Source organism: Aphelocoma coerulescens, chromosome 3 (genome assembly GCF_041296385.1).
Source record: "Aphelocoma coerulescens isolate FSJ_1873_10779 chromosome 3, UR_Acoe_1.0, whole genome shotgun sequence".
Taxonomy (NCBI): Eukaryota; Metazoa; Chordata; class Aves; order Passeriformes; family Corvidae; genus Aphelocoma; species Aphelocoma coerulescens.
In genome coordinates this window covers 64,422,774-64,438,368 of record NC_091016.1, presented here as the reverse complement: position 1 = coordinate 64,438,368, position 15,595 = coordinate 64,422,774, and the positions used below count along the sequence as shown (strand labels likewise).

The 15,595-nt window shown below is 39.0% G+C and overlaps 1 protein-coding gene across 1 annotated transcript in view; it reads right to left on the bottom strand.

The window, feature by feature from the left end:
- NOX3 (NADPH oxidase 3) overlaps nucleotides 1-14,227 on the bottom strand; it is a 39,744-nt gene extending 25,517 nt beyond the window's left edge. Inside the window, exons 1-5 of the mRNA XM_069008546.1 lie at nucleotides 14,141-14,227; nucleotides 13,380-13,475; nucleotides 13,067-13,177; nucleotides 11,193-11,277; nucleotides 2,354-2,499 (exon numbers count right to left, since the gene is read on the bottom strand). Of these exons, the coding sequence (XP_068864647.1) occupies nucleotides 2,354-2,499; nucleotides 11,193-11,277; nucleotides 13,067-13,177; nucleotides 13,380-13,475; nucleotides 14,141-14,185 (483 nt within the window). The 5' untranslated portion in view covers nucleotides 14,186-14,227. The remainder of the gene's footprint in view (nucleotides 1-2,353; nucleotides 2,500-11,192; nucleotides 11,278-13,066; nucleotides 13,178-13,379; nucleotides 13,476-14,140) is intronic.
- Between the last annotated feature and the right edge of the window lie 1,368 nt (nucleotides 14,228-15,595).

Genomic DNA, 15,595 nt, shown 5'->3' with positions numbered 1-15,595 from the left:
GGGCTAGAAAATGTTCTTTCTTGTTCATGACTCACAGATGTCAGCACAGGTCTGGTATATCTGTCTAAACCCACCAAAATAAACTGAAGTGAGAGTGAAGACATATTTTGAACACAACAGTCAGATGCTGATTGCAGTTATAAGGTGCAAATCATGAAGAACAGTAAAAATCTCACATGCAAGATGAGAATCAAGCTAAATATGCCATCAGAGTGTAAATGAAGTCCCCATTTGGCCTACAAAGCATGTATATCTGTTTTCCCTGTGCTGATGCACAGGAATGAAGGAGCTCAGCACATCCTCTGGATCCTGATTTGGTTCTACAGCTTAACACACTAGGAGGAAAAAAACAACCCTCTATTGTACTTGTAAAGTGCACTCATTTGATATGGAAATCCTAGATAAAATTCCACAACGCCATTTTTACAGTCATTTTTTACAGTAAAATAATTCCTTCAAATGCTCACACTTGACAGCACACAGTACATTTTCAAATTGGTACCTGTGAAGAGTGTGTTCAGATCCTATTACATATTAACAGGATTGATCTAGGTGATATTTTGAACATTTCCACTACAGTGGCTAGTTTGAATGCTGAGATGAAAAAAGGTAAAATGTCAAAGACACTTAGTACACTGCTTCAATGGCAGTAGGATGAAACTGCAAAGAAAGCCTGAATTGTTGATCTCAGAACTTTCTTCTCTGAAGTTAGAAGCAATCTTTTGTTTGCTTCCCTTCATAATTTATTAATTCTGAGTTTAGCTACTGAGACATGAGTGAGTGATAAAAGAAATATAAATATTAGAGGTTAGAGTAAAATCTAGGCTGTAAATTGAAAGGTAATTGTGGAGTGTATTGCTGTGAGAAATCTGAGAAAGAATCTCAAAATATTCCAGCCTTCCTCCTCAAGGGTATTTAGAATCTTAATGCTAATTAGAGGCCTACCTCACAATTATATCACTATGAGAATGCTTAGTGGAGAAAAAAATGCTTACTGAAAGATGGTAAGTTCCTCTTCAGAGCTGTGAGCTTTGTTCTCCTCCTGGGGAGCACCTCACAGGCATGCAGTGAAAGTGGTCACTGAGTGTACTGAAAGACTTGGCAGCTGAGCCTTTGGCTTGCTGTCCTGTTCTGATAAACCTGACTGCTTTGTCGACACTAACATGAAGATTTTTGCACTCACACCACTGACTACATCAATTTGTTTGATTTTCTTCAAAAGTGAACTTGTTTACTTGTTTGTTTTGAAAGATGCAAACCCCATGCTATCTAAACTGGAAAGGAACTAAGAAAAAGCAGGACAAGCCATCCAGCTTAGAAGCACTATTGAATCCTATCGATGGTTGTCCAACCATCTTCTCACTTGATTTCTTGTTTCAGTGGAGCACATCACTGTTTGAAAGAGCACCACTCCATGGTGTTCAAGCAGTCCTTATTTCATGCTGACTATGTGGGAATTTTCTAAAGAGTAGAACAGTATGCATGGGGAGTCTCATCAAGGCCATTTCAACCCTGGAATATGTAACTATGCAACAGGATACACAAGGAAACATAACATAAATGTGATGTGTGCTATAATGGGATAAGGAAAAAAAAAGCTGATTAACTTTTGCATGGCTCACATGCATTCTCTGCATGCTCAGCTTTTCTTTATGTTATGAATATTATAAGGAAGAGCTTACAGTTCTGTTGTGGGTTATCCAAGACAGTGACAGGAGTCACTTTTTTCCCCAAAACAAGCAGGACTATTCATTTGCTGGGTTGGGGATTCTGTAGGTCTGCTAGACTCTGAAATGCACACAGCAGCAGTAGCCTCCCCCTGTACTGCTTCCCATATGCAGCAACCCTCTGGGTGGTTTCAAAGGTGCTCTTCCCTGGGCAGCCACACTCCACACGTTAATGAGGCAGGATCAGCCCTCAGATTGGGAAGGTGCTGCACCACCGTGGGGAGACACAAATAGTAAATGTGAAAGAAATATTGTGAAGGGCTATTGCTGTTTGGTTATTTTCCTTTCTGAAAAGAAGTTGTGTTTGTTCCACATATTGATAGTTTAGTTTTGGGAGTTTTTAAAATTCTTTGCAGGTTTATTTAATTGCCTACTATTCACAACACTCCTTATCCTCCCCCCACCAGCTGTCTCCTGACAAACTAATTAAAATACTATAGACATTTCTTTGAGCTTAGTAACCTGAAAATTGCAGCTCTGAGTAAGTGTTTTCAGCTGAAATTGAGGTTGACCTTTGGCAGGACCTTCTCGCTCTGGTTAAAAGGCTTTGAAATGCAGTTTTACCGACAATAGAATCCACAGAGGAAAACTTTTTAGATGAGGAAACCTAAAAAGTGACAGCTTACTGTTTCATAGGTCCTGATTGGGTTCAAGTAGCTTTCATTTGGGCTCTTGCCAAGACCAGAAAGTTTATTCCGTAACTCCCCAGCTTCTTTTGACTGGCTGGAATGATACCGCTCGATGTTGATCAAGTGGGCAACAATATGGATGGCTGTGGGAGAGAAAGAGTGGTGTGAAATTACAGGCACACTTGTATGTGCCCACAGTGCCAGAAGGAACTTCATTATGCACACTGCGAACTATTTGAAAAGCTCAGACATAAATTGAGAGTTTTGCATGGATTAAGCTGACAATAAAAAGAGAATTTTATCAGCTGCATGTCTAATATGAAGTGACTGCTTCACAGTGGAGAGGATAGGAACAGCTCCAGGGTCATCTCCCAGGTTTACAGTCAAGTGCCCTGCAGTCTCCAGTGTCATCAAAGGAGCACCTCTCGAGAGTTGACATAAAAGTGTATGCCTCTGATTTTAAATTGTTTAAAATTATGTAAACTGATAAAAATTCCTATTTTTAATTAATATCCTAGAATGTGCCATTGCTTACCCTTCCTACACAGGACACTGAGTTGACTGGTTTAGGCATGGACCAGTTTGCAACTTGCACTAGAGTTGCTTTCAAAATCTGTCCCCTATTAACAAGTAGCTGTAGCATTACTTTATGCAGGTGGGGTCTGGGGAAGCCACTGGAACTACGATTTAAAGGGAGAAGAGCAAATTGCAGTGTTAGATCTGATTTGTCCTGAGTATCATATGTCACCTCTACTTCTGGCCTGCTTCCAAAAGGTATATGAAATGGTCAGTTTAGAAAAATGCCTTAGACTGAAGTAAGAACTCCCCTGTAATTATTTTCTTGGGTGGAAAGAGTATAATTTCAAGAGTGGAAAAGGAAGGACTTTGTTTTATTATTGGCTAACAAAGATAAAGTTGTAATCAAGCTAGGTGCAGAGTTTCATTTTTCAATATGAGAGATTCTCAAATCCATTACATGAAATTTGTAATTAATGCAAGATATTAAATGCCAAAGGATGAAAAAATGACAGTGAAAGATAATTATATGTTTACAGCAGAGCTATTTCTAGTTTTTATAATTAGCTTCCTGTTATCATCTCTCCTTCAGTGGTTATCTGTTTCTGTCCCTGACCATGTAAAAAACCTTTCTAAAAGGCAGTATTTGTATTCAACCAAATATGATCTTCCCTGAACAATATTTTCAAAAAGATTCTCTCCTCTCCTCTCCTCTCCTCTCCTCTCCTCTCCTCTCCTCTCCTCTCCTCTCCTCTCCTCTCCTCTCCTCTCCTCTCCTCTCCTCTCCTCTCCTCTCCTCTCCTCTCCTCTCCTCTCCTCTCCTCTCCTCTCCTCTCCTCTCCTCTCCTCTCCTCTCCTCTCCTCTCCTCTCCTCTCCTCTCCTCTCCTCTCCTCTCCTCTCCTCTCCTCTCCTCTCCTCTCCTCTCCTCTCCTCTCCTCTCCTCTCCTCTCCTCTCCCCTCCGTCTTCTTTCTTTCCTCTTCTTGCCTTTTTCTGCCTTTCTTTTTTAACCATAACTATGTGGATGAAAGTAATGTCTTACTATACTAGTTACTGTGTACTCATAGATGTAAACAGAGGATTAATTGCATAAGGACCCTGATATTGCCGGTCTTTTATGTGCCTATCCACTTAGTGGACTCCCTCACTCCACATGCTGGAGTCCAGCTCCTCTGCAGCACCTGGAGACAGCTGTGTCTGCAGGAATATGAGTTAAAGTAGAATGCTGGCCATGGAAATGGTTAAAGTAGCCAGTGCAAGAAGGTAAAACCTTCCTCCCAACAGTAGGTTATCCCAGGTGTCCAAAAGAGAGGCTGTTTTCACTGTGTACTTCTGAGGTAATCCTTCTACAGCAGTAGATGTGTTGTGGTTGGTTGACTGTCAGGATGCACTTTATTCAATAAACTTAGGGACTCCCCCCGCCACTCCTTGACACCTGCTTCACCTCATTGCCTCATGCTTAGATATTCACTGGGAGATGAAAGACCTATTTTAAAATCCTTGTTACATTAAAGTAAGGATTTAAACTTAATCACATGTCCTAGTCACTGGGTTGACTGGTTATTCTATTTTGAGCTGTCTCCTGATGAAACCCCTAATAAAAATAATCCAATATTTATTGATATGGGCATCCCACGTGAATATCCTGAGCACCCCAACTGCAAAATCAAGCTCCCATTTCTCCTGAATCTTTGGCCCAACGATAATAAATTATTTATACAAGCTGGAATAGCTTCAGCAGGATGGAGACTGAATCCAAATGGGTATGAACTGCACAGAGATAAAATGAGCCTGGAAATTAGAAGACAGATTCAAACCATCAAAGGAATGAGACTCTAAAATAACCTTTCAATAAACGGGATAATGGGATCAAGCAATCTAAGCAGCTTTCAGCCGAAGGTTGGTCATTTTATGAAATGGTGTACATGACGTGACTGTGAGCGTCAGAGGGCACTGGCCTCAGTGGCCCAGCATGTCCTGCACCTGCTGTTATGGATTAGGTGCTGCATGTGAAACAACCTGGCCAGCATCAGGTGGGAGATGCTTCCTGGAGCCTGTGCATGGGAGCATGCTCCCAGCACCCCAGCAGTGCAGGGACACTGGAAGGAAGGTTACACTGGACAAGCAGCGAGTGAGATGTGTGGATTTAGGCCATCAAAACCCAAGAGCTCAAGAAGCTCTGAGCTGCATGGTTTAGATGGCAGCTGTGTGGGGGCTGTGGCAATCTGTTCCCCAGTGTACAACTGATGTATAATCAGTATATAAACACTGTTTATGTATTTAAGTGTAACAGTGCATTTAAGTGCTGAGTGGGAAGGACGGAACTGTTCCTACAAGGGGCTCCTTTCAGAACAGATGTGTTGGCCCGGTAAGGATGTCATCTGATCCAGCTGGAAGGGAACCAAGTCACTGCTTGATGAGGGCCTGATTTCTTTGACATCTGAAAGAGCTCACTCATAGGACAGGAGTGTGGGGTAAAAGTCTTTGGTAAGTTGTGGAGTTACATCCTGCACATTGTCTAGTATGGGCTAAGGGAAAGAGGAAAGAAAACTTTCAAGGATGGAAAACTCTGACAATGAGTCTCTAAGTGGACTTCTACTAAGCAGTTTTATTTTGGCATCTATCATTGATTACTGTAACTTGGGCCTCTTGTTCTCTATACCTACAGGATGCTCTTTATAACTCTGGTACGATGTAATAGTCCCCATAGCCTAGGGACCATGAGAGTTTCACACAGTTAGGATCCATAGTGCTATTTTACCAAAGCTTGCCTGCAGCCTGTCAGCTGCAGGTTTTGGATCATATGTGCTCATTTAGAACAGTGACATTGACTAATTGTGGAGGTTTGAATCGGGGTTCATAGCAAAAGATGCTTTCTCCCTTTCACCTTCAAAACAACAGATTTTTTTAAGTGATATTGCAGACTATAAAGTATTCCCATGAAATGATGACATTTCTGTTGTTTATAAGGCTACAAAATCTTGTACTTTCCCCGAAGTGCAGGATTCCACGTGATTTGTAAAAGTTCTAGTCATGTTGGCAGTGACAGGATATCTAATGCTATCTGCTAAATGCTGAGTGTTGAGAGTGAAATGAGGTGCTAGTTTTCTCCAGACAGACAGAGGTCCACATTTCCTAACAGAGTATTTTTAGTCTTGGACAGAAAAAAAATTGTTCAAATGGGTATAGCTTCTCAGGAAGGTCTTGAGACTCTGGTTTGATGAAGAGTACTCATGTTGCAACTTTCCCCTGGAAGAAGAGATCCACTTCTGGCAACCTAGCCCAGTAAGATTTTTCTGCAGGCTATTAGAGGACACTGTCTTTTCCATCTGCATATTGTTCTGTTTCCCTGTGCTTCTGTCAATGGAAACATAATCATGCCTTCTTTGGGATCTACCACATCTTCCCTTCTGGATGACAACCTCTCCAGGTTTCATCTGACAGGTCGAGGATATTACAAGTGTAGAAGACTTCCAGAATGAAGAGGAGAGTTGTTGTTGTTGTTGTTGTTTTTGGGGTTTTTTTTCTGCAAGCTATTCTGTGGTAAATGTTAATGTACAGAGCATAATGATACATTGAAAAATATTAACATTCAAACTAATGATGTACTGAATATGTTGGTTTACCTGAGTCTCCCATGATCTTACATATTGCCTGGAGTGTTATTAGATTAATACTTCTGATGGTTTTTTTGTGCTGCTAGCAAAAAATGATGCAATCTAAAAATGAATTATAGCTGGATGGTAAGAGTAATGCAAAGATCTAATTCCATTTTCAGTGCGGTTCATTTAATGTATAATAGTTGTAGCAGAATAAAGTCTGGCACTGAGCACATTGCCATTAACTAAAAGATTTTACATCCCTAAAGTGCATTTTCTGAAGGTCTTTGCATCTGCAGTGTATAGGATTTACTAAGCAATTCCAAACTTAATATGCAGATTTCTGAAATTTGAGCTTACCACAGTTGTTAGTTTTTTCCTCTGCACCACTTATCTAAGTTAACCATGAGGGCAAAGTTTAAGGGACTACATCTCAGGATTTTCAGGTCATTTTTTTTCCCCAGTCTGCATGTCCAAATAAAACACATGGAATAAATAATCCAATCTTTTAAACAAAGTTCTTTTTTATAACAGTTCCTGAAGACTGAAGGATTTTGACTGTTGTTTTTAATGACATCTGGAACCTCTGAAGCACTTAACATACATTAATTTGTATTTGACCCTGAGACATTCTATCTAGTCCACCTCTGAGATCAAATAAAAGGTTTTATTGGAAGGAGAGAGGGAAGAAAAGGGTTGCTATTAGAGCATGGTGTTTACTGTACATATCCTTAAATACAAAGAGATGTAATTAAATTATCTTGAAAGTATGGTCAATTTAGTTAGTCTTATTCAGCCAATTGTGCCTTCAGTGAAGCATGCACAACTCTCATTGAACTAAACAGAAATTTCATGTGTTTATCTGAGGACAAGGTTTCACTTTCTCTTTTTCTGCATGCCTGTACAGGATAATAATCAAATTGAAGCTTGCTGCTGGCAATTAAACATTTTGATTAACCAGCCTATCATGATAAAGTCAGTGGGTCAAATCCTGGCCTTTCTGCCCACAGCAAAGAGAACAACTTCACAGGCAGATAACCCAGGCGTGGAGAATTCTGCCCCCAACCAAGGCTGGGGTTCTTTTTGCCACCCATTCTTGTGCCATTCCTAGTTACTCAGAAACCCTAATTCAACTTCATGCTGCCTTTGTGAACTAAAAAGCTGCAGGTTGTGTAAAAATTAAAATAATGACCACACACATGCTTGCATTCTGTTTTGTTTTAAGGAATGGTTATAAACATCAAAGAAGAACATGACTTGGACCATTTTTTATCTTAGCTGGAAGCCTATAATCTTCAATTTAATATAGTTTCCTTCCTAGTACTTGCACTAAGTCTGGATTTAAACAATCTGACTGGGAAAAAAAAAAAGTTTAATAGAAGTTTGATTTTTTGTAATTTCTGGGAGTACAACACTGAGATATCAGCTAAACCTCTTTTGAAGATAAGCATCTGCTTCCCTGAAAACTTAATCACTTACACAAAAATGTTACTCAGGTAACATTTAACCAAAGCCATTCACATAGTCTACAAAAAACTGGTTGAAAATGGAAAGCTTTCCTAGTATTTTTAGCCATAGATTTCTCAGTGCTCGTCAGAAGCCAAACACACCTGGCATCGCCATACTTCTTTCTGCACTTTGCATGTTTTTAAAGGAAATCACACTGCTGGAATTTTTAAGGAGCTGGAACCACCATTTCAAACAGCCTAACTCCAAACAACCTAGCTGTCCTTCCCCTATTTTCCCTTAACTGCTTAAACTTTATTAATATCATAATTCAAAATTGTTGGAGCAAAGTATCTATAAAACCTTTCCGCAAACACCAAAACAATGCAAATAGTTTGTTCTTTAAGATAAGCATGTCATATCAAAGTAAAAAAAAAAAATCTCCCCAATACTCCCCACTTTGGAAAATGTATGAATGTGCTTTTTTGAGAGGATAAAAACAATATAGTAAGAGGTAGGTGTTGTAGAAAACATTATTTACTATCTCTTGTAGTGTCTTTAACTTTCAGGCCACTGTGTCTCAACTGAAAAGTCTCTTTTCCATTAGGAAGCAAAGAATTATTTGCACTGATCAAACTGAGAGTGCATAAAACTCTGATTTTATTCTAGCAGAGTTACAGGTCTATAAGGAAGATTTATTAGTGGGTGAATAACTCCCAGACAGCTCTTATCACAGACAGGCATGCAGAACGCAGGAAGCCAAACTAAGCAGAATTCCCTTTACTGAATTTTCAATGATGCCCTTGATTATAGATAGCATTGTTTACTCTCTCTTTTTCCTCCAACTTCCCTCTTCCACTAGTCTCTAATTATATCCCTTTATGACCTGACCAATTAAAGCCTGCTCTTGAATTTGTATTAGAGCTGATGAAAAATTAAAGGCGCAGATGTACTTTTTTCAAGGCCAGGCACACCTCAGCTGAGCTAGCTGCCTGTTAGAAGCCAGACAATACTAATGTTGCACTGACTATTTTTAGCACACTATTAAATAAATATGCTGGAATAACACCACCTGGGAAGCCAAGATGAATACACGTTACTTTAATAATAAAGGAGTTTACAATTTTATATTGTGAGGCTAAGCTTACTGATCTGATCTTCAAATTGGTTCAACTTCTTGCTGCCACATTTAGGCTATTGATCATACAAGGGAGAACATCCATTTAACTAAGAATTACTAAATTGCAATAGACTAATAGGAGTTGACTATGTTTTTGTGTAATAGAAAGGAATATAGGTAGCACTAGGATAAATAATGTGTCAGTTGAGAGGAAAATGGCATCTATTTACACATCATTTTAACACTGTTAGATTTTATTAAAAAGGATTCAGTGTACTTGTGGGTACCACTGAAATGTTGCTTTTCTGTCACAATATGTTCTGTAGATTTTATATTTTTATGAACTTAAAATTTAATTTCAGGCAATTGAGTTTCTGGCCATTCTTTATGCAAGTCTGACTATACAGTGATGTAGTGTTTTTCCAAATATGAAAGATGTTTCTCACTTGACTGTTAAGGAAGCAGGAATTAATATGTTGTCATGCTTTGTTCATTGGACTTCCCCATATTGTGTTTTCTTTCTCAAATATCTCATCAGCTATTTTTCCATTTTATATTTTAGGAAAAAAAATCAACCAACCCAAATAACTACTCAAAAATGAACCCTTGATTTCGCCCTAGAGAGTGATTTAAATGAGAATTTTATGATGATGCTTTCTGTCATTTCACATCGGCTTCTATGTCTTTTTCCTTGAAATTAGTGAAGCCGTTAAAGTAATCACTTTTCTGATAGACTTGCGCTTCCCAACCTGTCCACTTTAATGCACTAGCAAACACTTTAATACTAATCTGAAAACCAAGAACATAAAAGGTTTGACTGTGCAGTTTTGCTTTCTTTTTGGAACATGACCTATTATGCACAAAGCAAAGTTGGTTAATTTGTATTCCTGGGTTGATTTCTGAATTAAAGAAGCAATGTCGCACTCTGTAGGAATCTGTTCTCTGGTGAAACTGAACTCTGATGAATGAGTGGACATGACAGATAAGTAATTCACTATAATACAATATAAGATGCACGTTTACATCCTGCAGCCTTCCCCCCCTGAATTCTTTAGCATGACATACAGAAGACAAACTTCAGCTATTGGTTCCTGTTGGCAATCCTGACTTCATATTCTTGTCTCATTGCATGAGGACATTAACAGCCTATACACGCAAAAGCAGCTTCCTCATGCAGGCTGAAAAAGATATTGGGACCAGAATCCACCCTGACAGCCTGGGGGTAGAACTGGTACCCTGCAATGTCTTGTGCTTGCAAATAGCCCTGATTAATTCCTCTATCTCCTTCACATTTTCTCAGAGAACTATCTATCTCAGACACCTCACCATCTCTGTGTGCTCATGTCCTTCTTCACACTGGCTTTTGATCATTCCTCTCCGTACATCCTTTTTCCTCAAGCTATCTCCTGTTCCCCTCACGTCCTCTGAATTCCTACAAACTTCAGTCTTCTCCAGGTCCTTTTACTATTTAGGGAACAGGAAGGTGCCATGTCTTATCCCCAGCCAGGTGAACAAACACCTCAGTAAACCACTAGGACCAGCAGAACAGATAAATTTTGATCTCAAGGTGCTGTTTTTCCCCCAAGGAGGCCATTAATTTCTTACTAATGACTTAATGATTTAAGTAGGTGACTACTAAATAGTCACCTACTTAAAATAAATATTTAGGAATCCATTGTTTTTGAGACACCTGCCTCTCTCAAATTCAGATTAAATTTATTATCTGGTTGAAAAATTAGTGAAGATGTATTGTTGGGAAGATGTGTGGTGTGGCTCATAAGCATAATTTCCTTACAGAATCAGATAGTAACGCTGTGTCATCTCCCAAAACGTCTACCCTCAGGGATTCAATGAAAGTTGTTTACACTTAATTTTAAGAGCACAAAATTGGTCAGATTAACTAAGTGGCAACTGGTGTTTACTATTCAGATGGAAAGTTTAGTGCGTTAACAGTCAAACTCTTCTCAAGCAAAAATGATTACAAAGGGTTAATCAGATGGGACTCCTACACATATTTAAAGCTGCAGTCAACAAATGATTGCACTAAAATATCACATCTCAGAGCTGATGGGGATTACAGCACTAGGCAGAATCACTGGGAAATTCAAAACAGTTCAAAGGCAAAGATGAAAAAAATAAAACAAAAAAAAGCTTACTTGCATTTAACGCTATTCCATAGGCAACCATCTTGTGAAATGTGATGTTTTTGTCAAGCTGTCTCCTCAGTGCTCCTCCACAGTACTTGGTGAAAAAGCAGAACTTGTTTTATAACATTCCTATTGGTGTTTACAACTCACATTTTGGAGAGGAGAAGAGTTAAGTACATTTGAAAATGGAATGCTGAAGGAATTCAGTGGAAGCTTTGGGTTAGTTTTAGGACTCAGGTACTTTCCTGAGTAACACTCCAGGGTTTCTGAAGCTATTCAGCCTATATAGGGGCTAAAAAAAAGGGTTTGATAAAGCTCTGATACACTTAGCTGTGATTTGTGAGTGGTTTATCTGAGCTGACATTAACTCATTTGCTGGTATAAGGACACCAGGCTGGGCCCCCACCGCCTTGCAAGCTTAGCTTTAGCTGCATGAGCACAGCTGAAGTGCTGGCAAAGCCAGCTTGCAATGAAAACATTTTGTCTGCTTTCAGGAAATGCACACCCTAGGAGGGTGAGGCTGTCTAGACCTCAGGTGGCTGCATGCTGATGTGTTACTGAGCTGTGCTCCCATTATTGGAAGGGCTCGGCAGTGGTGCGCTCACGGCCAGCTGGGTGCCCCTGCGCAGAGCCAGCCTGGGGCCAGGGGCCGGCTGCACTGAGCCAAAACCAACATGCTCTGCTGGAACCCAGACAGCACTCATGGACAGAATTCAGTCTCTGAGTGGTGGTGTGGGTGTCTGGATTGCTCACATGACCTGGCATGGTGCCATGACAAAGATGCTGGCATGTATCCACGTTGTTTCCCAGTTAATAAGTCTTCCAAAAATCTGGAGCACCACAGGGTGCAATGTCAATACACGGCACCTCCTTGGAGAGTCACAGGATCCAGCCTGGTGCTGGCCATGCTGGAGCCAGTCATGTTGCTCTGTACCATGCTCCTCAAGAGCAGAATATTGTCCAGAAGAGCAAAATATTATCTGTGAGAAGAGTTCCATTTCTCTGAGTTCTTACTCAGCATCTAAGTGGGCATGCATATATTCTGTGCTAATTCACAAACTGATTCACCTTTTCTTTTCTTTTTGTGAAAGTACAACTCCTGAACTCAAACAATTATATATGTTGATTCCTAGCCTAAAGACTGCTTAACATCTAAGCCTAAAAATCAAGGAAACAAAAAAAGGCAGAACTGAAACAAGAACCAGCTTACTATAAAAAAACTGTGTCTTTCTGTTTCTAAATTCCTGTTGTTCTTGGAGTCATGAAGTGATCAGTGATTTTTTACCCAAATATGTGGTATTGGAATTGGTCTGACTATAATAATTCAATGCAAGTTGAAGTTTTAGCTAATAGAGCTAAAGCCTTAAGTACTTCCTATTCATGATTCCAAGGTTCATGTAAACACCTCTGAGCAGATGACCACTGTTACAAAAATGCATTTACCTTGAATGAAGACCTGAATGGTGGCCATTCAGACAGAAGTGTTTAAACATGTCCGTTATTATCTTTTGAACATTTTACTTCTTCAATTTTCACTTTGCAGCTACAGAGAATACACATGATGGATATGAATTTTCTCCATTTGCCCAAGTCATATTATTATGTCCCTTTTTTTTTTGTAGCTTCTCACTTTTCTCTTCATGACACCATGCTATGCAGCAGCTGCCAAAATCAGTGTTGCATTTAGAGCACTGTGTTAAACAAGTCATTTGTTTCTCTTCAGTCATGAATACTGACAATTTAAATGGTAATAACTAGGCAATAGTGTACAGGCTTCTCTATCAAAAATTAAAATTCCTTGGAAAATGTTTGATATGGATAATACTGCTGAACTACAGAAATAAAAAAGAGGATAATATGGCTATTTGAGAAATGGTACTTACAATGCTTGCTCCTCTTAAGAATGAAATAAGGTTTCTACAGACTGGTAACAGGATTAGCATGCAGTTAAAATTAAGGCACGTTGCAGAAGCTCTTGCCCAAGCCAGGGTTGACTGTACATACAACAGCATAAAGAAATTAAATTACAAGCTTGGTATAGAAAGAGCAAAAGAGAGAAAATACTATATTAATATAATACTCTTATATGGGAAAATTACTGTTGAAGCATCAAAAGTTTTATGAAGGAGGTAAATAAAATCAGACTATGAATACATTCTTCTTGTGAAGCCCTTTAACAATCAATCTCGTACTTACTCCCAGCATAATCCGTGTATAAATGTAAGCATTGTCATCTTCATACCAGTGGAAGGTATCAATAAACAAATAGAAGTTCAGTCCCAGCCACACCAGCTACAAAGCAGAGAGGCTACAGATTAGTGCCATTTATAGTATTTTTTAATGCTTATAAAACTAGTTATGGTTATAGTTTTAAGAGAATCTGAGAGATGTTTCAAACTCTCAGTGTGCAATGCAGTTCTTGATCACAGATGATAGAAATCAAAAATCCTACTGGAATGAGGCTATCTTTTAGCAAATGCAGGGTTACAGTCCTACCCCCAGATCCCCAGTAGAAGATAAAAATGATGTTTGCTGTGTCATGTTAAACTTCCTCTTAAGCACAGACCTGCTCTCTAAAAAGGCAGTAAATGCTACCATTAAAAAAATCACAGAAATTGAGGGAATTAGGAGCTAAGAAAATTCCTTTCTCTGCTCTCCATACACAATCCACCAAACTGTCTGAAAAAGAATTCAGAATGTAATTTCAATTAGAATTGAAAACCCCTGCTCCCTTTATCTGAGGACTAAAGAACATGGACTTAAAAATAATTAAAAATAAAACACTAAGACTTTAAATTGTTTTTAAGACTAGTTATAAAAAGGCTGCTGAATATTTTATAGCAAGTTTTACATTAAGCTGGGGAGTATTACTGTAAGCAAACATTAAAATGTCTTTTAAACAAGCTTAAAATATTTATATATATCCAATTAGATTTTTTAATGCTAAAAATACTCACTAATAACAGCACTGAGAGTTTTTCATTCAAAATCCAGCATCCCATCCTGAGTGCCTCTTCCTAAGCTAGCAGCAGCTGACTCTTGCCTTTCAGTGTAACCTGAGTTCTCTGTCCATTCCTCGGGCTTTTCTACTAACTCCTTTTGTCTTTAGTTTTTAATAAGCACCTAGTAGGAGCATGAGTTCTCTCTAGGAATTTTCTAATTAAAGACTGCCTGACAAGAACAGATCGCCCAAGTGACATGTCTCATGATCTCTGTAAATAAAATGCTGGTCCTTGTCCAGTCCTTTCTCTCTCAGAGTCATTTCTCAGCAAATGAGAGATGCTGTCATTAAATTGGCCTTTTGTACTAGCATGTATTTGGGTGGGGGTTTTTCACTTTGTTTTTGTCGTTTGAATAGGGTGCAACATTTCTTCAAGATTTGTCTTGTAATTCAGTTGCAAATGGCAGCATCCCTTATGTGTGTATAATATGGGAGCATGTCCTGGTGAGGGCACTGCATTTACCCTTGGTTCCCCTTGCCAGAAGCTGTGCAAATTCTGCCTGTAGTAATCTCATTCTTTCTCTAGTAAAACGATTTCCTTAAGGCTTTCCTGACTAGCCTGTGAAGGAGACCTTTCTGTGACAAAATAACTGAAAATATCTTAAAATTGAAATGCTATCAAGCTCAGCTACTTTTTAAACCAGTGCTAATGGTCATTAATATGAGCTACGGGAACCATGAGAATGCCTTTACAAATGCTTTGAATGCGAACATTTACAAGGGATTTGCCTTGAGCTTTGTTTTTCTTGGATGATAAAATGAAGTATTATTTAACAAACTTTATGACAAACCATGTGCAGTAATTGCCACTGTCCATTATGTAACTTTGATATAGGCTGTCCCCCCAACCACCCCCTTTATAGTAGCTTTGGTAGTGCAGGAGCTAACAAGATAGTGAATCTTGCTGTATTTTTCAGAGGTCAAAAGATGAGGAAATAAGGGAGACGGGAAGAAGAGTGTGCAGATGGTAAAGAGAAATACTAGTAAGGTCAGATGCCAATTTTAACTACTTAAAAAAAAAAGGAGGGAGAGAAAATCCACTATCTGGATTAGCTGTACTTCAAAGGGAAATGCAGCACTGCGATGTTCGGCTTTGAAGTTCAGCCGATCCAGACAGCAATTTTCTAAACTGAGTTAAAACTGGCATCTGAAATGGATTTTTTTTCAGAGTACAGCAGATTCATATGCTGGTTTAGGCTCCAAAATTTGTCTGGATCAGCAGCTGTACTTCAAAGCAGCACATCTCAGTACAGCATTTGACTTTGAAGTGCATGTGGTCCAGATGCCAGTCCTCTTAAAGGAGCCAATGAATCAACTGCACTTTAACTTTTGTCTGTTGAAAGAGCTATGTTTTTTCTCATATATAATGGTAATGTGTGCGGTCTCGAGTATGGTATCTATCAATAAAAAT